Source organism: Prinia subflava, chromosome 6 (genome assembly GCF_021018805.1).
Source record: "Prinia subflava isolate CZ2003 ecotype Zambia chromosome 6, Cam_Psub_1.2, whole genome shotgun sequence".
NCBI classification, from domain to species: Eukaryota; Metazoa; Chordata; class Aves; order Passeriformes; family Cisticolidae; genus Prinia; species Prinia subflava.
Genome location: NC_086252.1, coordinates 12646469 through 12673461, shown reverse-complemented (window position 1 = coordinate 12673461; position 26993 = coordinate 12646469). Strand labels below are relative to the sequence as shown.

General features: G+C 43.4%; 1 protein-coding gene and 4 non-coding genes across 5 annotated transcripts; all 5 read right to left on the bottom strand.

Annotated features, from left to right (window-relative positions):
* Nucleotides 1–1140: 1140 nt before the first annotated feature.
* Nucleotides 1141–25392, bottom strand: NOP58 (NOP58 ribonucleoprotein). The gene is made up of 15 exons (XM_063400285.1): nucleotides 25261–25392; nucleotides 22007–22083; nucleotides 20262–20314; nucleotides 18347–18471; nucleotides 17218–17354; nucleotides 15967–16031; nucleotides 14550–14684; nucleotides 13527–13672; nucleotides 12576–12702; nucleotides 11765–11928; nucleotides 10910–11044; nucleotides 9694–9755; nucleotides 7078–7211; nucleotides 2132–2253; nucleotides 1141–1454 (listed from the first exon to the last, which is right to left on the bottom strand). Exons 1-15 carry the CDS (start codon nucleotides 25303–25305, stop codon nucleotides 1398–1400), a joined length of 1584 nt encoding a protein of 527 aa, XP_063256355.1. The 5' UTR covers nucleotides 25306–25392; the 3' UTR covers nucleotides 1141–1397.
* Nucleotides 12324–12409, bottom strand: LOC134552444 (small nucleolar RNA SNORD11). The gene has a single exon (XR_010080865.1). It is a non-coding gene; the product is annotated as a small nucleolar RNA SNORD11 (small nucleolar RNA).
* Nucleotides 13344–13426, bottom strand: LOC134552445 (small nucleolar RNA SNORD11B). Its single transcript, XR_010080866.1, has one exon. It is a non-coding gene; the product is annotated as a small nucleolar RNA SNORD11B (small nucleolar RNA).
* Nucleotides 15292–15380, bottom strand: LOC134552448 (small nucleolar RNA SNORD70). The gene has a single exon (XR_010080869.1). It is a non-coding gene; the product is annotated as a small nucleolar RNA SNORD70 (small nucleolar RNA).
* On the bottom strand, nucleotides 19906–19994 carry LOC134552447 (small nucleolar RNA SNORD70). The gene has a single exon (XR_010080868.1). It is a non-coding gene; the product is annotated as a small nucleolar RNA SNORD70 (small nucleolar RNA).
* Nucleotides 25393–26993: the final 1601 nt, after the last annotated feature.

Below are 26993 nucleotides of genomic sequence, written 5' to 3'. Positions count from 1 at the left end.
AACCTAAAGGCATTAATAGTCAACTCTTCTATTTCATTAGGAATACTTTCTAATACCTTTGCTGCCCACTTAAACATTTCAGCTTAGATTCATCTTACTTGTCTAGCAAAAAGCACATGAACTGGAATGATCTCAGTATATCCAGGCAATCTCAATTAGAGCAGCTAAACTCACTGCAACCTTCCTAAGGAGGAAAAAGAAAAAGGCAGGTTATGTTCTTGATCCTGGGAGAACAGTGCATCAGTAACTTGTTGCTGATCTCGTCAGCCATCCACTTGCACTAACAGGCCATCAGCAGTTCAGCACCAAGGAGCTGCTCAGTAAACAAACAAAAAAGGAGCTGTATTCCAGAGAAAAATGCCAGCTAGACTGTCTGCAGTTACTAAATGTTACTCAGCTAAAGAAACTCATTTTTGTTTAGGTAATACTCTACTGCTACACACGAGGAAAAAAACCCCTTCATGATAATTAATAAACTGAGTGCAAAGCATAATTAAAAAAAAAAGTGTCCTTTTCCACCATAAGAGCTTTAGAGTCTTGATCACATGATGCTACTTCAGTGCATCTGTATTCCCACAAGAATGGCAGAATTAGAAAATGGCTGATTTTCTGCGACTGATAAAACACTTTTCTGCTTCATTATCAGGTAGCTGATGAAGTAATTTTGCCTTAGGTTTGGTCTGGTTGGGGTTTGGGGTATTTTTTTTTTTTCTGTTTTGGGGATTTTAGTTAGTTTTTTGCTTTGTTTTTAAAAGAAGTGAGGGAAGTTGCTACAACCACCATGAAGCAATTTGAAAGCTACCTCACATTTGTTCAAAACATGCATCAGAATTTTGTTAGCCAGTGCAGCAAAACAAAAACATATGGAAGACACTTAAAAAAGGCTTTATCAAGAGAATGCCAGTGCACCCTCAGTAACACACCTCAACTGTTTAAAGCATCTTTGATATCATGCACAGATATTTGTATTCATTTTATGGAAAATTTAAGGACACTACAACCTTTGAAATCTTTAGAGAATAAACTGCAACAGAACATTTACATTTAGAACTTTAGAACTCATCAGTCATTTAAAACAATACATCTTAGAAATAGGCTAGAAAAACCAACAAACAAGTTAAAAGACAGAGGCATAAAATCTCCATAAAAATGTTTTTATTCCTTATCACTGGAGATTGGTTGCAAAAAGAGGATCTATTGTGAGCTTTTAAACAAAAGAAACCAGTAATCCTCCTAATTATCAGAGACACCAGGGTATCCTGTTCCAGGTAGAAGACAGCTATCAAACCCATCTCCTTGCCCTCTTGCAACACAGGAAAGTTAGTTTTCAGCAAGAGGCTAAACAAATTATGCTGAGAAATGCTACTCCAAAGCAGCTGTCCAAGGGCCAGTGCATATCAGTCTTCACCCTCAACTTTCATTTTCTTTTTTTTCTTCTTCTTTTTCTCTGCATTCTGCAAACAAACAAATGTTGCCATGAACAAAGCATAATGGCAGAGCAAAACAACCCATGTAGCTAGGCAACAGGGCTCACACCCCAAGCATCACGGCAGCTCAGCAGAGCACAGCCCAAGTGCTTCCTCAGCTGCTGAACGCACTGGCTGCTCACAGGGACAGGGAGCCTGTGCCACAGTCACAGCTCAGCACTGTCCTCAGGCCCTGCAGCTGGCATACACAAAGGGCAGAAAATTAAACCCCGTGTCAAGAACAGGACTTCAGAACCCAGCAAAAAGCTGGGTTTGGTCCCATCAGCTCTACTGTTGCTAGTAGGTATCAAATCCGCAGGTACAGCCTCTGCTCCCTGCAAGCCCTAAAGTGGAGACAGATGCCTGTGGATTGGCACCAAGGGACACCCTTTGCACTAGAAAAGATGCAATGGGGGGAAGACTAGAGCTGGGGGTGGGCAGAGGACAGGAGGGGAATGGAGGCACTGCAGTCACAAACTCTCCAGATCTTATTTTGTAATGCAAATCTTCTTACAGTGATGGATATCACAAAATGAAGTTACTAGAGCAAAACTATTTACATGCCATGGATTATACATAAAAGAATTTCTCCCCACCCCTCACTCTAAGTTTTGGAGAGAACACATTCCCAAAAAGGATCAGGTAGCTGTGCAATTCTGCCTCACCTCAGTTACGGGACTGGTGGGGAGTTCCTCACTCAGTACCGCCTCCTCTTCAGCTTGCTTTTCCTTATCCTTTTTCTTTTTCTTCTTTTTGACAGGCTCACCATCCTCTAAAGCTGTCCCTTCTGTACCACAGAAAGGACAAAAATGAAAGGCAGGTTGTCAGTTATTAAGAGTGCAAAAGGAAAAGCTGACACATCAGGATGCAACGACTCTGATTTAGCCTCTGCCTTGTCCTTACCTGCAGAACTACTCCCTGCTATAATCAAAATATACAACCACTTAAGACAGAAGTGACGGTGTTCAGACAGCACTATTCACATCTCCTGGTGAATTCTCATCACACTATTCCTACATGCTGCTCCCAGAGTTTAAAACAAGCTTGCATGTTTCCTTTTGTTTGCCAAATTACCTTCAAGTACTCCACCAGAAAAGAGACTGTCCACAGTTTGGCAAATATTTTTACCAGCCCCACAGGAATAGCAAAAGGACTCTAAATCCCCCTTAGAAATACATTTAGCCAACAGTAGCTTGGTCACAACTGATTTCTCTATCTTGATGTTGGAAATTTGCTAATAAGCAGACCAGTTTTCTTTGCTGTTTAGATTGGCAAACACAAAGATCTCAATGCAACTTCAAGCATTTAATGCAGAAACGCTCTCCTATCCTGAACGACAGGAATTATTTATAATATTATTTATATAAGCTGAGAGGAATGTCAACCCAGGGAAAGATTTACTAATGACCTTACAGTTACTTTTCAGAACTATTCATCAACAGCTGCCCTATCTAATCACAGTGGTAATGGAACTGTGATTTACCACTCACTTCCTAGAATACATCCCACAGTCCCAGGAAACTCGAGGTAAAGAAACCAAGCAGAAATCATTACCAAGCCAACAGCCGATGCAGCAGCCAGGCTGTTACTGGAGCACACCCAAGTTAAATTTATTTGCACAGCTGAGTTGGTGCTGGATACCAAGTTTCACACAGTACTCATGACTCAGTTCATGAGGTAGCAACCACTGTCCTTCAGTAGCTACAAAACTGATGCTGAAACCAGTGGTGTTTGTGGTATGTATAGTTGCTACTGGAGGTATGACTCAAGACATCATTTTCTCACCATATGTCCCCCAGGAAAGAATCAACTTCATTTTTAAGAACACTCACCACTTACAAAAAAAAGACCCAAAGCACATAACCTCCTAACATCTTGGATGTACTTCGTCACAAGTTTAGTTCCTCAAGCCAGAAGAAGGATTGCATGAGTCAAAAATAAACTTCAAACTCTGCCTCTAACATTAGCTTCAGATAAAAAAAAAAGTTGGCTTCAGGGTAAAAATTTTCTAGACATGTCTACAGAACATACAGCCAGCTAATACATGTAGTTTTCTGATATTAAAAAACATACCAGAAGCAAAACAGCGAAAGATTCTGGATAAAAAAACCTGGTAAATATAACTTTGAGTGGATTCTGCTACACACAAAATTCACAGAGAACAGTGTGCTAGCATAAGGCATCCAAAACAGGTATAAAAATAAGTGTCCTCACCTCCCTATGTGTGACATGGGGAAATAAAAAGCAGCTGAAAAATAAGCATTAACTATATTAAAGCCACACAGTATAACAGGAGCGTACACATCGTATTTTCTGTGCTATGTGTTTTTACTCAGCTGGATTGGTAAGATATGCACTTCCAAGAAAAATGTTGGGTGGTAACCTCGAATAAATATTTTCTTGTTATTACCCTAGATGTCATCAAGTCTGACACACGGGGCAGTGGAACCTGTCACAATTTACAGTGCAAATGATGCACTGGACACTCACAGGCACAGAGACTTCTCACAGCAAGCAGCAGAGCCCTCCCTGAAGAGTTCAGCTGCTGCCTTCTAGCAAAGCTCATCACAAGACTGCACGTATTTGTACCTAGCCAGAATGAAGATAAAGGCTCCAGGGGTGCTGGTCTTTTCCCTCTAGGTGCAATACTTCTAAGTCAATCCAGGCCAGTGGGGCTTTCTTTGTGATACACAGCAGCTGACAAGGAAACCAATAGCTCTGACTCAGGCACAGAGGCACAGAAAACAACACCCTGAAGAGCAGTTTGACTGATGGCCCTGTGAGTGCTGGACACCGCCAGCAGTAGTTCCACCCATTTTCCACCATTTTGGTCTAAGCTTTTACACACAAGCCTGATGTCCCCTCCCTCCCCCAGACAATGCTCCACATGTCACACTGCCCCACAGCCTGTCAAGCTCTTGCTATTGTATCTTGCAGGGTTCACTCCCTTAACGCCATTAATTTAAGCTATTTACTTCTTTTTTCAAGAGACACCTTCCCAAGGCACTAACTGCTGCTATATCCTGATGTTAAATGCACTCTGAAGGCTTCCCTGGGGGCACTGGCTAGCCCTGCTGGTGGCTTGCATTCTGTTTGGCTACATCCAACTTGTGAGACCACAGTCACAAAAACACCTGCCTTATTTCCCTTCATCAACATGAGAACAGGTTTTAACAGACAGCTCCTGAAGTGGATTATAACTTGTTTCAGGCACTAATCCTTCCATCTGGTTTCTTGACAGGTATAAAAGGTCAATGTGGTTTGAAGTCACACCTCAACCCCCAAACCCCCTGCCAGCTCTCACTCAAAGTACTGCCATTCATGCACCCCAAGCAGGGAGAGAGAAAACACCACACATCTCATCTTGCAGTAACATTTACACTTCAGACTGGCATAATGCAAAATACTGTCCCTCTTTTACAACAGATATTAAAGCAATGGTTTGACCAAAAAAGTGGCAGCTTCCCAGCTCCTTCCTGTCCTTTACCTTCCTCTTGTAATACAAACCAAACAAAAATTTCTAGCTGAAAAATGCCTTTTTTTTCTGGGACTACTTTTCCACCACCCCCATTTTTTATGCAGCTCCACAAACAGCTTGGGCAAGGAGGGGACTTCTTTCACACTGCCTGGATGTGTTATCTCTGACCAGGCAGAAGCTGAATAGAGCACTGCAGCAAAAAACAACAGAGCCAAGAACAGCAGACATTAAAGGCTCACATGCATATTCAAGTGGACATGCAACATAAATCTTAATGCTGGGACCTCCTCTGCACCCTTCTGTGTATTATGTGACTTGCTGAACTCCTCAGCCCTCTAGGACCACCAAGCCCCCCCTGGCACACTCTGCAATCATAGAAATCCTGCTGGAAAACAGCAAGGCTATGGTCTGTCTAGCAGGTGTCAAATCCAAGTACCCATGCTGGGTGCTCGAATACAATTTGCAAGCATGAGGCAATGCTATTTTCAAGGGTACAAGAGGACAGGCTGAAGGGATTAATTCTGCACAGAGATGACATAAGATAAATAAACTCTCTGGAAACACTTATTCTATGGTCTGAAGCAACGGGCATAGTTAGGACTAATGCCCAGCTAGTCAAATAAAATGACCCAGTTGATACAAAGAACTGGGGAAAAGCAGAAGCTATTAACCATAGATTTGAAAAATGACCCATCTTTTAAGGAAGAAAAGCAACACATCTGAAGCCTGTACTTCAGGTTGGGGAAATTTGAAAAACAACCAGCCAAACAGCACAGATTTCAGTAGTCCACAAGTATTCTGAGCACTACCTCCAGCTCAAGGACACCTGCTAAGCTCCACTCAATCCCTGAATCTAGAAATAAAGTAAATGAAGTAAACACATGAAGGTTTGTGTATAAAAGCACCAACTATTGAATAATATAACTACGAACAGAAATATCCCTCCTCAAACTACAAAAGAGCAGGCTGGAAGTCAATGTAATATTTCATCTGCAATGAGCTCCTGCCTGTGAGATGTCAACACTTGCTTTGATAATGCAAGGGAAGCCCAAGGGAACAATTCTGGCTATAGCACGGGAAGTTAGTTCAAAAGCAGTAGCAGTGAGAACACCCACATTCTCCAAAAGCAAATGGGCAAAGTTCAAGCCTCCAAAGTAGTCATGTCCTTTTCTCATTATGTTAAGATAACAAGCTGGGGCACAGATCTCAGCTTTACAGCACAAAGCATCCTCCTTCCCTCCAGTGTAACTACTTCTCAGCTATGTTTAGGATGCTGCAAGTCACTCCCTCCATGCAGCATGAACTAAGTGGTGTGTGGAATGATCACACCTCCCATCACCTGAGCAGGAAGAGGTGCTGAACCAGCATGTCTACACTCTGATCCCCTAGAACAGAGCAGCAGAGAAGGCTGACAGCCCTCACCTGCTGCAGCCATGGGTACTTGGCAAAACATGTGAGGAGTTCATGTCCAGATCTGGCTCAGATCTCACTTACTGCCTTTAAGTCATCTTCCTTTTCCCCATTTTTTCCCCTCCCAAGTTAGACACTTGTGAGATGAAAACAGAATGTTTCTTAAAATGAACCATATTGTTAAACTAGATTATTTGGCAGTCACAGTTGAAAATCTTTCTTCACACAGTAACTTATCAGAGAAGAAAAGAATAACTGTGGCCATAGTTCAGTTTTAGCTCCCCAGAGAACAACAATTGTTCATGTATTACGTAAATTTAGATGGAAATTTCCAAGTGTCATTTCACGTCAAATTCTGACCTTTTTGTATGTTGAAATAAGCCAGCAAACACTTCCAGACAGAATAAAATAGTATTCTTGCAAGAAAATAGGGCAAGTTCTGGTTTCACACAGAGCAGCTTTTCTGTCCTCAAGATACTAAATACAAACCTGCTGAGCAAGAAATTCTGCAAGAACATGAGTAGAGTTTTGTTTTTAAGTGTTCTTACACATCTACAACTGCTTGTAAATTGACTGCAGTCTGCTGTCAGTCTATAAAAGATCATTACTTTTTTTAAACACACTGTCATTCCCAAGGAGAACACCCAGGTACTGTGGCTGGCTGTGAATGCTAAGCCCTGGATGATGCAGTGACATGGCAGCAGCACAGGTACAGCAACCAACCTTTCATCTCTGCTTTGAACTTCTTTGCTTTCACTGCAACCTCTGTGTCTTGTTCATCCACCTCTTGAATTTTGCGCTTCTTGGAAACAACAGGAAGTGTAGAGTCACCAGAGGGGTCAAAAACTTTTACTTCACTGTAATGAAGAAAAAAGTCAGTTCATGTATTAAGAAGAGCAAACCTTCAGATAAGATCCTGCAGTTGAACATAAACTTTCCAACACAACCTACCAAGAATATTTGAAAATCAAGCTTGCTCAGCTAAGAAAGCATCTACAGGCAGGGAGGCCCTCCCTCCAATACACACTGCCTTTATCAGTACTCATAACTAGGGAAGAGATACTCTACAAAGTACAACTGTGTGATCTGTAAAGAAAATACCAGTTAACTAAGGGTTTGATCCTGGTTTACACCTGTTCAAGGCTCTACAGAGCACTTGAATTAATTACCCATTACATTGATGTCTCTGGATAGGCCTATGGTCATATGGTCACATATGGTCACAAGCACACATCACTGGTGGATTACTGTATTGGGTATATTATCCTATAATTGTACCCTAGGGGTAATAATACACAAACACACACACAGAGCATTAGAAGCAGCGTTACTTCTGTCTTTTCTACACTGCCTCTCCACCATTACACTGAGAGGGCAAACTCATAAGGAAGGGTGATGTTATGGCTCACTGATGTACCACCTGTAACACTGAATTTATGGGACATTCAAATATCTAATCTGTGCCTGAAACTGCCTCTTCTCAATTACTGCTCGTTTGTTCAGTCCCAAACTCCTCCACAGACTGTAGAGAACCAGCCATCCTGAAATCCAGGGCTCTTTAAATGGAACTTGTAAAGGGCAACTGAATCATCAAATAGCAATGAAGCAGTTGTTTGGAACACAATTTCTACTGAAGAAAAGTAGAGTTTTAAAACACTAAGTCTAAAATATTTCCTCCCCAGCCACATAATGAACACTGGAACTTTTCTAAAACAGGAATCTGAAGTAGCTACCTTGCACAGGTTATAAAAGCAGCTGAGGCTGAGTGACTGGGCTGGGAAGCATGTGGTAATGCCAGCAGACAGTACCATCAACTCATCCTCTAAACATGGGAAATTATTCTTACAGGTATTAACACTGCATATTGGTTTAAAGAAATTGATTTTGCAGCCTTTTGCAAAGGTGGACTCTGCTCCAGTTAAATCCAAGTGAGAGCTCACTGACTTCCTTGTCATTGTCATAATACTGCTAAATAAAAACAAAACAAAAGACCTAAACCAAACCCACAAAACCACAAATAAGACAAATATACCATCTCTTGCATATTTTTGGAAAGCATAGAGAAACGTTTCACTTGAACCTCATCTCTAAAAACCACTTCTGATACATTACTTTGATTTAGCTACTTCATACAAAATCCATAGCTCCATACAAGACTAAGATTCTTGCCCATCTCCTTAAAACACTGTTTTACCCCTTCTAACATGCCCATACAGCAGTACTGCCATTTTTGTACTACAAGGACAATTTGACAAGTACTGAGATAGTTTCCCTTTTGGGCAGCCAGACTTTGCCGAACAGCCAGGAACCGTCTTCAGATTCTCCCCAAGCCTAGATGTGTTTGCAAAGCATGTCTAACAGCAGAAACATGTCCTGGCAGGAGCTCATGATTCCTCATTTCAAGAGGTCAAACTCCAGAATCTACATTGTCTCTTTAACAACCTCCTCCCTCAGCTCCTGCCTCATCCTGATGCTTCATTTATTGACTGACACTGTCTGCAAAAGCTGCTCCAGGAATCACAACCATCACTATACTTGGAAATCCCTGGCATATGCAAATAAAAGTTACAGCTAGACTCCAGAAAGATGTTTGGGGGCTACAGATGGGTGCAACAGTGCTAATTTTTCCTCACACAGTGAGCACTTAGCTCTGGTTTTGCTGAGCTCTTGCTCTCTCTACACCAAAGGCTCAGCAAAATAAGCAGGCCAAGCTAAGCGAAGCCTGCAAATTAAGCAATAAACCCAGATGTCACAGCACAGACTAATAATACCTTGTTCAAATCCTCAGATGTTCAGCTGCCCCAGTTGCAATTTACAGTGTCACTTTGGGCATCAGAAACTGTTCTAACAGTGTCCACAGTACAAAAAGACCTTATCTATCGCTTAAGATGTGTTACTTGTCACCTACAAGACTTAAAAAAGGAGATGAAGCTTTGCTCAGAACAAGTGGTACCTGGTTTTTCCTTTTTTTGAAGAATAAGATAGCTAAGTAGGTCTCTAGGACAGCTTCCTTGTCAAATAAATGAATTCAAACTCTGATTTTCTCCAATTTATTTCACTCAAAATTGTAATAAATAAAGCTGCAATATAGTAACACCCTGCTTTTTGGGGTGCTGCTGGTAGCAGCTAAAGCACTTGCTATCTGATATCAATAATTTATTATTAGAAAATCTGGGAAAAAGGAAATCGTTATTAGTGACAACTTATTATCAATGTTTAAAAACTACAGAAAGTGTTTTGAACATCTTAAGTCAACTCAGCCCACAACCAGAAAGCTTGTCAGTAATAAAAACATGGAGTTATTTTTACTCAGCCAAGCTGAAAAGAAAAACTATTCACCTCTTGTTTTGATACTTGTCTGTCTTGGCCAAGGCTTTTCCAGTGCCACTTATTCTTCTTATCTACAAGAAAAATTCAGATATGAAAACCAGATTACTCATCATGAAAAGAATTCACAAGTTCTTCAGCTCTTGAATTAAAAATGGAAAGACAGACATATATTATGGACCAAGCTCTTGCATACCTGCACCAGTTTTACACGGAGTGTAGAACAATGGGAGTGTAACTGAGGTGAGGAAGGCTGAGGTGAGAATGGCCCTCCTAATGCTGCTCCTCAAGAGCCCAATTCAAGTAAGGGGCACCTACCACTGCATCAAATACATGACAGTCACATGACATAACACTGTACCTCCAGATTCCCAAAAGCAGCTCTAATCTGTGCACTTTTTCCCTTTGGCAAGAGTAACTAACTGCATGTCAGGGCAGGTATCACCCTACAGCTGGCGTAAAGCCACCCTTAAAGCCACAGCACAGGCCCCAAAGTAAATGAAATGTGTACTTGTCAGGTGACTGGTTTGTCTGTTGGTGTTTACATGTCTCCTTGCCTTTGCTCAATGGGAAGTCTCACCTCCCATAAGAGAGTGGGGAGGTTTTTCTGGACTTTTCTGCTCTAGTGGTGCCACTACTAGAGCACTGGCATCAGATCTAACTTGGAGGGCTGAGCCTGGCTGTCATTCACAAGAGCACAGGCAGCAGGCATGCCACCTGAAAGAGGAAAGGCTCCCTGTGTTCTCCCAGCTCGCTGTGCTGATGGCAGCACAGAACAGCAGGTGTGGAGAGCCAGGATATGCAGCAGGTGGCAGGAGGGCAGTGCAGCAATTTGCAGAATAACATCTAACTTTAGTTACAGAGAAAGCTCCCTAAGACTAAGCACCACCAGATTCTGGGGAACCAGGGTGGGAAATGTGAGGCAAAGAGAAAAAACTACGAAGCAATCAGCCTATTCTTGCAATGTAGGGAATGTAAAGGTATGATCTTATTAATTTTCACTACCAAGATTTTTTAGTATAATGCAAATCAAGACAGCCCTGTAAACAAGAACAGGTGACACACCAATGCCTGCACCCAACTTACAGATCTGGCCACTCCACTCAAAGCTGGGAGGAACTACAGGGTAAGAGTGACATGCTGCTGAGTGAGAAGAGTCAAAAGCTGTGTCAGAAAATCATACCCTGAACAAGAATGAAAGCTTCATGCAGCTCTCTGCAAGACTTACCCCTCTCTCTTCCAAAAGCCTGAGTCTCGTCTCCACTTTTAGTCTGTTCTCAGCTCCCATCTCAGCACTGGTGTTCTCTCCAAGGGCATCATAACGAATAGTCAAGGCAGTCTTCGCTGCCAGCATTCGAGAAATCTGGAAAAGCCGAAAATAATATTAAATGTTAAGACTTAACATAAGGCAATGATTCACTCTGATCTGGAAACCATACCCACATACAAAAGAACAAAGTAACCATTTACTAGCAGTGTTTAGTCCAAAAAATAATTAGTGTCTCATTCCTTCAACACTGAAATACTGTTAAATGTAACACCTTATTTCCTTGATAAACAGAGGGAAACATCTGAGACAGCAAGTCAGTTATACATATCCTACTCTACCCCAACCTTTACACCAGGTTAGTCTGAGGTGTGATTTCCAGCTCTCTTCACAATTCAAACACATATTCATCCACCTGCATTATGAAAGACTAAGCTTTAAGACCAAGCTATAAGTTACTTTAGCACAAAGAGTCTAATTTTCAAGCAAGACCATAGCCTTTAACACCTTAGTTTACTATCACATAGAAGTAGAAACATACCCCTTGAGAAAGCCAGCAGGAATACACCTGCTATTGCTCACATATGTCAAATGGATAATCCCATTCCCTTTTTTTGAACAGAAACTAATGATATTCAAAGATTTGGATATCTTGGATACTATTTGAAGAAGAGTGGTATTTTCCATGTAATCTCAAAGCAGTACAGTAAAGCAAGTCATGGAAAGAGCCTCACTGTGAAGCTCAAGCCATCAGGAAGCTCAAGATATTTTAATGCCCTGGAAAAAACCAAGCTAGTAAAGAACTATGCAACTTACCTTTCCTTTATTTTTTGGGTTGCTTTGTCCCACCAGGGAGGCATGATAGATAAGGCCAAACTTAGGTGTGTCCCTTTTAGTCTTCAGTGCTCTGAAGAGTGCCTTCTCAGCACCCAGTAACTGAACTGTTGAAGCTGGATGTTTTGCCAGATTCAGGAGGGAACCTAGAACGAGGGGACACAGCAAGAGTAATTGTCAGAGGAGCAGCTAGGCTAGATTCCTGCTTTTGAAGAGTGTAAGAAGATCTGATCCATCTATTTTCATGAGGGTTGTTTCCCATTTGTTTCCTGAAGGACAGGTAAACCATTTCAGTATTTCATGCCTCAACCGTCTAGGTTTGATTTGAGAATCAGGAAAGAAGGCTGACTCTATAAAACATATTCCTGACTCAATAAAACATGTCATACTCCTGACAGTCTGACAGCAAGAACATTTCACCACAGAACTGCAGCACAGGTAACTGAAATAAGGCTGCTGTCTTGAGCCAGTCTGACTATGAATGCTAAATGGTATTTTTTTACCTCGGAAGTGACTGAACTATCAGCAGGAGGCTCAGTAAGTGTCTCAGAAGAGGTAGTGACTTAAGTTGCCCTCATATTCCAAAAGGAACTCAGGCCAACTGAGAACTTTGTCATCACAGACTACTACCAAGCTCATGCTGGTATTCTCAAGATTCTGAGGCACTGCCTTCGTCCCATATACCACGGTATGTTCACCAGGCCTTACACAACGGTTTTAGCTGACCAGCTCCTCGGAGAAAACCTCTGATGAGGTCACCTAAGATTTATTTATGTTGGTCACTGTAACCCACCTGCATGAGCAATGAGCCTTGCTCCCACCAGCTCTCCCACCATGACTGTGAGATTGGGAGCAATGGCCATCATTCTGTTCTTCAGGTAGTCATAGAGCTGTGTCCGATACTCCGAGATTTCGATCACCTGGCACAGACAGAGTCTGGTTACAGGAGTCAGGATCAGCCACCAAAAAATAGTAAGAGATAAATACACTGACACCAGGAAGTGCTAATATTCCAATGGAGGAGACTAAGAAATTGCAAAATGCAAACAGCCAGAGTTACAGGAACCTTTATATAAGGCATATTCCCAGAGCAGAGCTACGTCCATGGAGTATATCGGATCTGTTCTGCTTACTCCCTTATGCAACCTATTTTCTCAGCAAAACTCCTGATAAAGGAGCTGACAACATGCCAAAGACAGTGAAGCACAACAAAAATACTTAGTAAGGACATTTTCTTTAGGACAAAACCCTGGGATATTCAGTTTTTACATAAATCTTTATCACCATTCTCTTGAAATGGGATACATGCTCATTACTTGTTCCATACAAATATACACAATTAGAATGCACATAAAAAAGCAGTCTGGTCTAGACCAAGAACAGGAACTCCTAATCCTGCCACTCCCTGGTAAAGTCACAAAGGGATCCAACTGGCACAACTGAAATCAGAGGGTATTTGTTCACACACAGCCCAGAGAAGAGCTTAAAAGTACAATGAAAGAAGAATTCCTCCCAAAAGTAAGAGTGCCACTTTCAGAAGGTCTTGTGCAGACATCATCAGAGATGGCTCAGATGAGGTAGTGACTGTGCACCCTCATGTCTGAACATCAGGAGAGCAACATACAGGAATCATCACTGCCATCACAAGAGTGCTAGCGCTACCCTGGGAAGAGCTCTCCTTGGTATTATTGGCTCTGAAACAGCTAAAATAGAGTCCTACTCCTATCCATCCATGTGTACACACCTGATCACAGAGATGGATTATGTTGTTTATGTCTTCTTCTGATACTTCTGTCCCCATGGAAATCTCAGCAGCAGCCTTCACATCCTCTTCAATCTCCTCTGGTAGGATGTCAGAAACATCAGAAGAAGCAAAATTGCTTCTGTCTCCTGTGGGGGACAGATGAAAGCATGTTTGTGCTGGGGGCGAGATGAACTAGTAAAAAAGGCACAGAAACAGATGAATATAAAAGGCCAAAATAAAAACAGTGAGTCAAGTCTGCCATCACATTATTCCAAATTCCTAAAATCTATGTCAGTTTTCTGACTTTATGTTTATACCAGCTAGGAATGATTGGAAATATTAAATTTGAGACTAGAAATACACTCAGAAAGCCCATACTGCATACTTCACCTTTTCAGTCGCTGGTTGCTGCAAAACTTTCAGTGACAATATTACAAGAAAAGAATTCCAGGAAGAAGTCACTTACCACTAACCAAATCTATTTAATTGTTTCTACAACTGGGAAAAAAAAAAAAAGAAAAAAGAAAAGAAAAAAAAAAGAAAAGAAAAAAAAAGAAAAGAAAAGAAAAAAAAAGAAAAAGAAAAGAAAAAAGAAAAAAAAATATCATCAACACAAAGCACATGAGCCCAAGAGGTGAGGCAAGGGTCCAAAACATAGCAGTCACTCTTTCTGCTCTTTTGAGCAATTCTAGTAGCTGCCATCTTCAAGAACATCCAGAGACAGGCAACACTTGTCTTTACATCAGGTTTTTAGGAGCTAATTTCCAAAGTGGTCTGCTGACTAATTGTGATTCTAAAAGGTGTTGGTGGTCCATGAAGGACTGGTTGGTGATGTGGCATTAGCTTTCACCTAAGCTTCCAAATGGCAAACTGCACCGACATCCAGCTGCAAACACCCCCTCCTCTTCTGCTGTCCCCACGTGCCCTGTGGAAGGCAGCAGCGCTCAGGGTGATGAGCAGCTGGAGGGGCAGGGAGGGGTCCCCCAGCAGCAGCACTCACGCTGTGCCCGGCTCAGCACTCACCCACTTTGCGCACGCATTTGCAGTACGCCAGGTTATCTGTGACGATCTTGCCCAGCTCAGGGAAGTGCCACCCGTACCACTCCCGGCAGCGCATGATGTAGTTATTCAGCTCCTTGTCCAAGTCATCGAGAAGTGCTAAAAGAAAGAAGGATGGGGTTCTTTTTGTAAAAGGGCAACCTAAAAATGTGGTACTCTCAAACCAACCAATTTAAATAGTGTAAAGGGAGATTACCTGAACTATTTCACTCTATAACTACTGGAATAAACCAAACTGCAGTACACTAGAAGTCTTCACTTTTCAGAGAACTGCATAATACCAGGCACAATACTATAGAAATGTTAGGATTCCCATGCGTGTGGCGTCAAAGTCACGGGGAGTGTCTTGGACAAACTCCCTATGAGCTGCAAAATACATTGCCCTAGCAGGAGTGCAGCAGGCAGTTATTCTTCCTCTTAGCCAGCCAAAGTGCTACACACGAGGTTGATGTAAAATGCAGCTATCCAATTAACTTTGAGGAAAAAAGGTTTTAATAGTAACAAATTGATCTTGCATTCCATTACTTCATTTAAAAGTAGTTGCTGTTATAATATAAATATACTAAATACACAGCCAGCAGGCTCACCTTTTACTAGATACGACAAATAACCAGATTTATAGTTTATTAGAGTAGAGCACCTACAGCATATATTGCTAGAGAGCCCTGAGGCTAAAATATTTCCTGTTAATGCAATACCAACATTCCCATCTGTTGTCTCAGTGGTAGTGACGAAGGAAACTGAATTACATCATTAATTTCAGCTTAACTATGTTTCATCATTGGCAACAGTCTGGGAATTAATACTCCAAGCAGGATTCCTCACTACTGTTTCATAGCAGGCGTGCAGATTATGTGTGTGTCCTCAAGGAAAAATGAGGAATGGGCTTTCCTCGCTGCTTTAACAATTTCAGTCTGTTTTGCATTTAGAAGGCAAGGAGACAAAACACAGCATTACACACTGAAGTGTGTTTTACAGGCCTAACATAGGAGTCCATTTCTCCACTGCCCTCTGTGCAAGACACCAAATAAATGATGGCCAGAAAACGCCATCCTGTGGGACCCATTCTCCCAGCACCACTCAGAAGGGAGGCACGTTGGGAAGGAAAGCCCTTACAGGACTGAACTAACACTTCCTGTAGTTCAGCTGATTTCTATGCTAAGAAAAAGTGCATGCCAGTTTATTGTGTCACCCTAAACATGCTCCTGCTTGTGGAAAATCCCATTGAGAAAACACATTTTGTGTCTAGCTGAACATCAGTGCCCATTTTACCAAGACACTCTAGGAGGAATTTGACAGCAATACTTTTCTTTAGCCAATGTAAAGAAGTCAGCTATCCTAAGCCAAATCCATTAATAATTTAAGCTCTAAATATACTTACAAATTGCCTGGATAATCATGGTATCTACTTTGTCTGGGCTGAATTTCAGCTTGTATCGGGAAAGGCTGAGGAGACACAAATACAGTTTGATCAGCATCCTGACATCCTGTTGCAGAGCATGCCTCACCTGCTCCTTTTTTAACACCAATACAGTTGTCCACAGATTCATCGGAACCAAGCTCAGTTCTGTGGCACTGACTGCTCTCAGCCATGGCCAGAAGCCACACTAACACAAGTTTCACAACAGCCCTGACATGTGTCCCTCCCATACCCCGTGACCAGGGTGAAAGGGAAAGTTAAGGTTATTGTACCACCTGCAGCACACTGAACACGAGTGCCACGACAGGAAATTAATTGGCTCCTGGTTTTTCTGCATGGTTCCCCACACAAGGTATTTGTCAACAGCACTTCCAGTTGGGCAGCAGCTGGAGGCAATCCATAAAACTGCACCTCCCTAGCAGAAAATACCAGCAACACTAATGTGAAGCAACAAAAGAAACTTCCTGGAACAGATTCTCACTGACTGACAAAGCCCATTACCATTTGATTTTAATGTTATGTTAACAATTTCTCTGTATGCTACAGTGAAAAACACTTGGTATCAATGAGGATTTGGATCTTAAAGTTCTTTTCCAATATTAATGCCCATTTTCTATGCAAACACACTTTTAAGGAATTAGCTACAGCAAAGTATTTCTCCAACTTGCCAATGGCTTGTGACAGGACAAAGTCATGTTAGAATATGGATTAAAAAGTTACTAATGGATGTTTGATCACATGGTGATCCAATAACTTTGTATTTAACTGCTACACCACTAAATCTAAAAAGCAGCAAGAATAAGGTGGGAAAAACAACCCTGCCTTTAATATTTGCATTATCTGTTATATGGGTATTTATTCTGGCACAAATCATTAAATTGTGGTCTCCACCTTGCCTCTTAGTGCCAATGGATCTTTGAATTACTCCTTTGACTGCTCCAGACACATTCCAGACGAAACCTGAAGTATATTACATGAAAAGGAAAGCTACCAGCTTCCACTTTGGGTGAAGATGAAGCCTTTCTCTAAAGGATGAGTGCAAACAGGAAAGCCCTTCCTTTGTAAAACAAGGTTTCAGATACAAAAGTATCTTGATTTACAGAGTATGAGACCATGCCACATACTCAGAGACACTTCAAGCAGCACAGCCGGGGACACAGGAGTGGGGCAGACACAGCGTTGCAGGAACTGCGAGCTGTTGCAGGAACTCACCTGTGTGCCAGACCCAGGCACATGGCTGCCATCTCTCGAGAAGGGAGGCCTGTTATGAGCCCTTCAATCTGTGAGCGAATTCCTCTCATCAGCTCTGTAACCATTGGACTGTGTATACAACTCAAATTCAGCTTCTCCTGCAGTGTGGAAATCAATGCTCCAAAGTCAGGCACAACATAACATTCCTCTGAAGCAGCCTTACACCATTTTAACTGGTTTTCCCACTGCAATCCCGTGATCACACAAGTTTCATCCATTTTTGATGCTCAAGGTAGTGACATCTCAAGTTCCCCACACAGTTAACATTCCACTATGACGAGCAGATTTATAATTAATGCTCTATCTGCTACGTAGAACATTCAACTTAAGATTCAGGATTTTGAAGTTTACTAGAAACAGTTTGACCACAGAAAGAAAATTCAGAGGTAGAGGGTTGGGGGTTTTTGTTTTTTTCAGAGAACAAGACAAGAATTAGTTCAAAGTCCTTGCTACTACTCACTTTAACATTAACCCCTTATTTTGCAGCCCACACAGTCTCCTAAGGCAGCATGAGGGGGTTGTCAAAAGAAAGTTCAGTGAACAGGGAGCAATTGGACATGACATGGGACAGACACCAAGGAGACACTGGAAAAGGCATTCCACCTCCAGTGAACCTCCTTCTTCCTCTGGCAGGCAGGGACCAAAGGGAGTGCACAGCTGCCTGCACTGAGGAAGGCACAACAATGCCCCCTCCCAACAAGACAATAAATCATCACCCTACCATTGTTGCATCTGTTAGTGAGGAGGACGTGTCTGCCTTGCTCGGGTTTTTTGGTTGGTTCCTCCCCCCACCCTTTTTCTGGATTGGATCATTAGGAAAATTAATTTTTTAACTTGCTGTGTTTCTAACCAATATTCAAGAGAGAAAGCAAGGAAAAATCAACACTTTGGTGCATTCTTACCATATAGCTCACCTGTGTACTCAAGACAGCATCTTCCCTGTACACAAACTAGGATTAACTATCCTCCATGCTGCTAACACAGCACTGGCAGCATAACCATGGCCAGTAACAGCAAAATCTCTGGAATCTGACTACAGCATTTCAGTGCTATATGAGATAAAAGGATAAATCACAAAATCAGTTATCACCTTTATGACACCTCCAAGTTTGGCATCTGCCACAGCCAGCTGCTCATGGGCATCTTTTGCCACTATCTTCTTGAGAATTTTCTTCAAGTTCTTGCTGAGCTTGCCTTCTACAAGAGCTGTGGATGCTGTATAAAACAAAAAGACCAAAGACGCTGTTTCTCTCCCCTCCTAAAACCTGTAAAAATATTACTCTTAACTTCATGTATTTATTTTAACTGTCCACAGTAGCTGCAGTACTACTTCACCATGCAATAGCTAAAAATCAAAACAGAAGAAAATTATATACTTCTTCCTCTGAAGGCCTAAATCAGAAACCCTTCTCCCATTTGCCTCTCCTTTCTCCATATGTTTTCAGTTCTATTTTTGCCAGTTTTGTTTAAGGATCTCTACAAACAGTATGCCATATGCTTTAGATACATGTTTAACATTTCCAACGGCAAGGTTATATGGGAATATTTTGTGCATCATTTAATTAACCAACCATTTGCCAGGTCCCTCAGGCAGCAACCATGATATCCTAAATTGAGTAATGGCTTATTTGCATTCTCTGGTGATGATAATGTACTATCTAAAGCCCCAGGAATGATGCCAAACTGGACAGCCAGACAGACCCTTTTAATACAGCATGCAGACAGGAGAATCTTTAAAGAATGTTCTTCATTCTCAAATATTAATAGAGCTGTAAAAGCTTTACAATCCCACATGATATATTTTAAGCAGGCACTTATACAACTGTCTTTGAGGGTCAGCTCTGTGCTCAGCTGAACTTCTGTGATTGATACATCTTCATCACAGTAACAGAATAGCAGCCAGTGATTTTTGGTTTCCAGAACCTATAGACATGTAAGAGTAAAATCAAAGTGCTGCGCTGAGTTTCCTCTCAACCCTTCTGCAATGCAGATCATTTTCCACCCTGCAAGCTGGCCAATAGCATCTAACCCCCTTGAAACAATCCCATACATAGCCTTCCCTTCAAAATAAATGAGCCATTAGGAGTCTGAACCTCTCCATTTCACAGATAAGTCAACTTGAAGCAAAGTTGTAGGTTTTGGATTTTTTTTTTTAATCAGCCTAACTATACATGAACTGAATCCAAACCTAGGCAAAAGCAACATAATCAAAAAATATGCCATGGAGAGGAATGTACAGCTTCAATCTCAGCTCTTTTACTTGGATCTCATGTTGGATGGCAGCGTCTCAATTCTTGCTTCTTTGCTACCTTTATAGACTATCCCTACCACACCAGAATATGAAGAACTGCTCTCTAATTATAAATGTGACCTGGAACATTCACCTACTGAAGTAATCCAGCACATTCAGCAGTAATTGTCACACCATTTCTGAATTATTGCCTGGAACTCCAACAATTTCTGTTCAAACCAGACCACACATCAAGCATTTAAGTATAGAATTAATAACAATTATTGAGTATAAGGCTTTCTATTTCGCTTAAACTCCAGAATTTAAGGAGAACACAGATCCTTTTTAAGGCTGAAAACCACAGGCATAACCTGTGTCCATAAAACCCATGTGACTGTAATAATGCACATGTAATAATGCTGTCTGCTGTCTCAGTGGTAGTGACGAATTGTTGACTCAAATCAGTGATATTCAGCTTCAACAAGAATCCATCATTGACAACAGACAGGTTACACGTATCACTCACAACTTATATGCTGCTCATTTACAAGCTGCTTAAAAATACGCTCTGAAGGAAAAAACTAGACTTTATTACATCTTTACTGCACTACAGACTGGATAGGTGATCTCATAACCATCAAAACCAGGCCACTTCAAAAAACCCTGTAATTTAAAAGCTAAGAAGAGAAAAAGAGCATGGACACAGGTAAGTAATGAGTGAATTAGTGCATGACAGAGATTTGATTTTTTTTGTAATAATAGTGAACTCACTTACCAGCAAGTGCTTCTGTTGTGTCCTGAAATTTTTCAAAGTGTTTCAACTTTACTCTACAGAAATAAAATAGAAGTGTGAAAACAAGTGTACATAAACCACATGCTAGAACCATTTTATCTTTTTTCTGCCTCTGCTACTACTGCTCCTCTCTTTTCCCTAAGGCTTCAAGAGAGCAGAGATCAATATGCAGACCCTCCAAAAGGACTGAGAACTGGCCATTTGAGTCTGGTGTGGCTTTCAAGCTGGGTCCCACAACAGCTATATAAAGGAAAACAAAACAAAAACATGAAGAAATTTTGATTTGGTATTTCTTGGACGAACATCACCAGAAAACCTAACTCCCCTTTCTGTTTTGTAGTTCACATTTAAAGACAGACATCATCCATTTAAATTTCAACACTGCACCCTGATTGACTGATGATAGCATCTTCCCACTCATCTTCAAAAGGAAATGTTCTGCTTCTGTGGAATGCAGAGCCTGCACAGCTCAGATTTAACATGCTTTTCAACCAAATGCATCTTCAAAGACTTTAAATATGAACTGATTCATTGCCCATGAATCTTCAAGTCCTCCCCTGTAATTAGATGTTAGAATACGAGTTCTGAGCTCAGCGTAAGACAACCAACAAAAATTTCTTTCATGCCCTAAGTGCTGACCAGAGCCAAGAATCATATGAGCAGTGTTTAAAACCACTCTGTGTCAGATCCTTAGGCACAGCTTCCCTCTACCCCTCACACACTCTGTGGTGTTGATATGTAGTTACAGTTAAGAAGCTGTCTCAATCCAGTAAATTCCTTGTCAGGGACAGGCATTTAACTAATCCAGCCCTGATTAACCAGTGCTCTTTGTGAGTCAAGTATCTGCAAAGGAAGTAAGGTCACAGATAAAGCTGAATACTTGAGTTAAGCATTTGCAGATCCCAACAAAAGCTTCAGGCTTATACTGATGCCTTTTCAGAAAAGCAAAAGAGGAATTATTTTTATCAGAGTAGAGATCCCATTAAGAGCCACATCCTGTATAACAAGTTACCAAGATGATATTTCCAGGACAAGATTAACCACACTACAATCAGGCAGATGTGGGATGATCTGGTCTCTGCTCTAAGTACTGGTACAGAGCAGAATAAATATGAAAGGCATAGCTCATTCAGATGCATCCATTATAATCAAAGCTGGTTAGAAATCTTCCAATAAAAACACCAGACTTGGAAGGAATCCACCATTGTCCCCAACCTTCAGGCAATTTGCTAGAAAGGCCAGCTTGATCAGTGGGTGCTGTAATGCCTGTGCAGCTCTGCAGTGGTGCTAACTCTCACTGATTGCATGGGCAACAACACTAGCTCTCAATTCACAGTGATTTACATGGTTCCATCTGGATTAAGCTTTATTTTCCCCAAAAGAATTTCCTGTGAGCACAAAACCCTGTCATTTCACTGACACTTCCAGCATTACAAGCTTGGATGTTCTTGTCAAAGCACCTACATCACCCTCAAATATTGTTCAATTTTTTGCCTTGGTGACACATGGTAATGACTTCTGCTGCTTAATTACACTGTAAGGTATTTCTTCCATTTTGACATTCCATTGTCAGTGTCTCAGAGTATCTAACTTCACATTATCATGGCTCACAGCTTTTACAATACTGAAATGCAAAGATCAATACTTCATTCTGAATTTCAGCAGTGTGTAACTACAGGAGCCATGTCCTTCCACAAACCACACTATCCCCACACAAAGCTGCTTACATTTTGTTTGCTTTTTCAGGAGTTTCAAATTCTTTCCACAGACTGTCAACCTCTTGAAGCTTTTTCTCATTCAGAACCTGCACGAAAAAGCACAAAACACAACCACATTTAGTTCACTTTTGAACCATCTTCAACCCAGGAGACCTGAAACATTTACACTGTATCCAAGCACTTTGCAGTAGTTAACACTGATTGTGTCCACAAACACAACTCCAGTGATCTCCGGTTTCACTATCCCCTCTCGGCAGCTTTACCCTACTAACAGACAATAGTGCAACATTTTTACTTACGCCCAAATTATAAAAGTTCTTCAATTACAGCTGTGTCCTCCTGGACCTGGCACATTAAAGCAAAACCCTCCTCTTTATCAAAACTGGGTTTGCTCCACCTCCTCTACTGGACTCACTCATAACCACAGTGACCCAAAACCAAATTTGCCTCTGCCTTGGAAAAATAAAACATCTGGGAAATCTAACAGAACGCAGTGATCTCCCAAGTTGTTTTCATTAATCAGAGCTAACCCAAACAAGAAAGAAAACATGCCTGTAAAGAAGAGTCATCACCACAGTTTGGTCATCCACTGAGCCAAGAATTTCCTCCAGGAATTACCTAAGAGGCAGCAACGCCTTGGGCTTGATCCCGTCTGTGTACACAGGGAACCCCCTCGGCTTCTAAATAGCACAAGATTAACACACTCCTAGAGCCTAGATTCATTTCACAAAATGCAGAGTGCACAGCAAATTCACAGAAAACTACTCAGGGGAATAGTCAAGATCTTTACAACACTGTGTTCTTTACTTCTCATTCAAAGATCTTGTGGTTTTGTCCCCACAATGCAAATGCAACACAATTGCAATTTAACTCAGTGCAGAAATCATTCCTGGTATTATGAATTTTGTTCCCTGGCAGATTTTTAAACCCTGGTTGAAGGAGGTTCTCTTTTAACTCGATTAGTAGCTGAGCAAATAAACATAGTAATTAACTTCTCATATGACTGTGAGGCACAGAAAAACCTTGAGACAACTCTTCTTTTCCTCAGCCAGACAATTCTTTCCTCCAGTTCATCTTTCCTACACCAAGGCTTACAAAATTTTCTATAAACTGCCTCTATAAACAGACATGGGCACATAAAGAAAAACAGGACACAGAAACTGCTAAAATCAAGACTGTTAGCATATAAAAATGACACATCTATGCATAATTTGTCCTTCAAGACAGTAAGATTCACTGGAAAGTCTTCCAAGATCTAGAACATGGCTATATCCCATTTGCCCTTATTATTTGCTCCTCTGATGGGATCAATACCTGCAAGGGAACACACAAGAGCTACACAGCATCCAGAAGACAGTTCTTGTTCACCAAGGCCTAAAGAACACACTTATGCTGGCAACAAACGTTTGTGGTCACTGCTGGAAAGAGAAGGGGGTGACCATAACTGTCCCCAAGATTCAGAAATACAAAATCTGTCCAACTCTCAAGTAACTAAAAACAAAAGAACACCCCAAACTCCCAGCAGTGTCAGACTTCAGAAACTGCTTTAGAAAGGAAATAAAAAGTAGCTAAACTCTGCAGAGACCATTTCAAAGCAGAATGAACACACAAGTGTAAGACTGACACAAGGCTGCAGGTGATTCCTTCCCTGCTCTGTCCAGGGAAGGAATGCTGGGTGATTGAGAGCTTTTCCCTGCAGATGGGCACTGTGGCTGAGGCTTTGGCATTTCCAGCCCTGGCAGCTTCATCAAAATCAGCATGGGAAACCACAGTTTGTCTCAAATACATACTTTAATAAAATACTACTTCTGTTTATTTCCAGCAGTGAGCTTTCACCTCTCGGCCAGCCACACCGCGCAGCCCTGACACCAGCCCCAGCTGCTGACACCTGCAGCAAACACTGCACCACCTCTGCAGAGACTCCCTGCAGCTCTCTCTACATGTCACTCCTCCTACCTTTGCTTTGTGCCTACTCTACTTTCAGAAATTAAAATATTCATAATTTTCAGCCTCTCCTGGCTGCTGCAAAAGGTTGAAAGGGCTTGGCACACTGCACCAGAGGTTTTAACCTACTCAGAAGATTTTTTGATTACTAATACTTTTAGTAACCTTGAAGGTGCAGAATATTATTCTGTGTTAAAATCCAGTGATCAAAACTTTCAGGGAGAGTGCTTTCTGTGCATCAGTTCCCCAGGTATAAGTGTTGAGAGAGGAGCACTGAACAAAAACTATCTGCTTTTAGAGGTATTTCTGGCTTCTTCCCGAGACTACGTCTTGAAATCCTCCTTGCCTGAACTGCACGGCTTCACTCCAATGAAAAGGAAAGGTTCAGGGCAGAGGAAGGAAATGTAGAGCTCCCCAGGGCAGCAAGGACGCAGTTCCACTGCAGGCAAAGGCACCCAGAGCCTTGCTCTCTTTGCACCTGCACTCACGTTCACGGAAGCTAAACCCTAAGACTAAGTTGGAGGGGAAAACAATAAGGATGTTATGATCAAACGATGACCAAGCTAGTAAAACTGTACAGGAATGTGCACCCGAGCAAGAGAAAAGCCAGAGAGGAGCACGATGCTGTAGCAGCTCTAGTTTAGGCTTGCTCAAAGCCCCAGGAAGCTGCAGCCCCGAGCCACCCGGTCAGGAGGCTGGCAAAGCCCTGCCAAGGCGTCTGCTTCTCCCTCTGGGCCAGCGCGGTCGGGACACGGGAATCCTGCAGGGACGGCCACCTTCCTGCCAGTCCCGCTCCGGACCGCGCTGCCCGCGGCCCCCTCACGCACACGCGGGGCTCTGCGGGAGCACGGCCACACTCCCGCGGCCGGGAGGGAGAGCCGGGCCGCGCTCCCGCGGCCGGGAGGGAGAGCCGGGCCGCGCTCCCGCGGCCGGGAGGGAGAGCCGGGCCGCGCTCCCGCGGCCGGGGCCCCACACACGCCGAAAGGGGCGCGCCCGCGACAGCGCGGCTTCCCACCGACTCCAGGCCGCCAGAGCGGAGGAAGCGAGAGCCGGTGCTTGGCAGGCTCCGAGGAGATCCCTTCTGCCCGCCAAGCACCTTCAGCCTTCTCCGGCAGCCCCTTCCCCGAGGCCTCGCTCACCACGCGGCCTCTCTGTTCCCACCCCGGCTCCGCTCGCCCCCCGAAGCGCCGCATGGGATGCGGGGTCCCTCGCTCGCTCCCTCTCACCCCCGCCTGTGATTCCCACCGCGGGCCCGACGCGCGCCCCTTCGCCCTCGCTCCCAGGCCCGCCGGGCGGGAGGCCCCGCGGCCCCGGCTCACCTTGAAGATGGCGTAGCCGGCGGCGGTCTCGAACAGCACCAGCATCGCTGCGGCGGCCGGGGGGCGCCACGTGCGCCGCCGCGCCGGCCCGCTCAAGCACGCGCGCGCCGCACGGCGGAACCGGAACGGGAAGTGGCGGCGGCGGAAACGAACGCGCGCGGAGAGCGGAAGCGGCGGGGTCGCCTTCCGCCCGCCAGCCACGTGGCAGGACCGCGCCCGGCCGCGGGTTCGAGCCTGGTCACGCGTAAACACGCGGGAGCTCAGGAGCCTCCGGCGTGCCCCTGTGGCACCTCACCCGAGCTGCCCGAGCTGCCCCGGGTGCCGCAGTTGGCGGCAGGGTCAGCCACCGTGGACAGGAAGCGGGTGTGTTCCCCGGGAGGCGGGTGGCCGCTCTGGAGACTTTGTTTCCCGAGCGGATCCCGAATGAGGTGTGAGCGGGTGGCCCCTCGGCGAGCCCGACCCCGAGCGGCCGCGGTGCCGGGGTTCGGCCGCGGTGCCGGGGTTCAGCCGGCGGTGTCGACCCTCCGCACACGGCGTCCTCTGCCCGCTCCGCCCTCGCTCCCGCAGCCTGACCTGCAGTTCATCGCACAGAAAACAGTTCGTTTACGAAAAGAATTATTGACAGAGTGCAGTTGTGTGTGCTTAAAAGCTTGGCTTCTCCGACACGCAAGCACCAAACTCTGCTCATATAAAGCACGCCTTTCCCCGCCCTGCTGTGGTCTCCGGGTCACGGGCGGTTCTGCCTGGGGAAAGGCAGGGCCGGCGGCGCTGGGGCGGCTCTTTGTGCCACCTCCTGCTTTGGTGCCACCTCCTGCTTTGTCCTTGGCTCAGCCCGCGTGTGCACAGCGCCGTGCCTGCCTGACCTACTTCTGTGCCGCGGCCCTGCCGAGGAACGAGCAGCTGCGTGCCGGGGGGAGGCAGGCGGAAAGTGCCGGTCCTTGCCCTTAGGAATCCCCGCTCATTGCACAGGCAGGGTTATCTGCACTGAAAACAGGCAGAGATTTTCCTACCCGCGGGAAGAGAGGCTCCAAGAATCGCTTGGGGTTTGATTTATATCAGACATTCATTGCTGCATTTTATGCAACCATCGTGTATGAGTCAGCACGCCTTTGTTTCCTCCATGGAAGGAGTATGCTGGAAAGCCAATAGAGAAATCTGTGGATTTGCATAATTCTGAAGATTTTTTTTTTTCTCAAAGGAAAGATTTTGGTGCTTTATGTAACATAACCATTTTTTAAAAAAAATCCCACAACCAGTAATATTGCTAAAGAAATTAGATTCAAGGAGGTAGAGAATTTCCAGGTTCCACCTAGTTTTAAGGTGCTGGTTCCGACCCTGCTGGCAGGGGTGAGACTGTTACTATGTAAGAGCTACTGTTACTTAGCTGCCTGCCCTAGAACGCTGCATTCATCCTGTTTGCCAGCACTAACCCCTCTCAGGCAAGCAAATTGGCATTATGAGATTACAGATTGTTCTTAGGATAAAGTCTGCTTTTTAAAGAAATCTGTTTCTGATGGACTGAAAAAGCTTTGCACAGACTATATATGTGGGCCAATAGCTTTGAGAAAACCTTACAGCTATTGGCTCCTTAACTATACAGCAGCTTTGGAGAAATTAGTCAACAGAGGTGAATTTTATTGGCTTCAGGTGACAGATTAAGTGCACATAGGGAAATATGAGATTATAAAACACCTGAGAATTCAGTGAGGTTATTTGGGCAAGTACCATTGGCA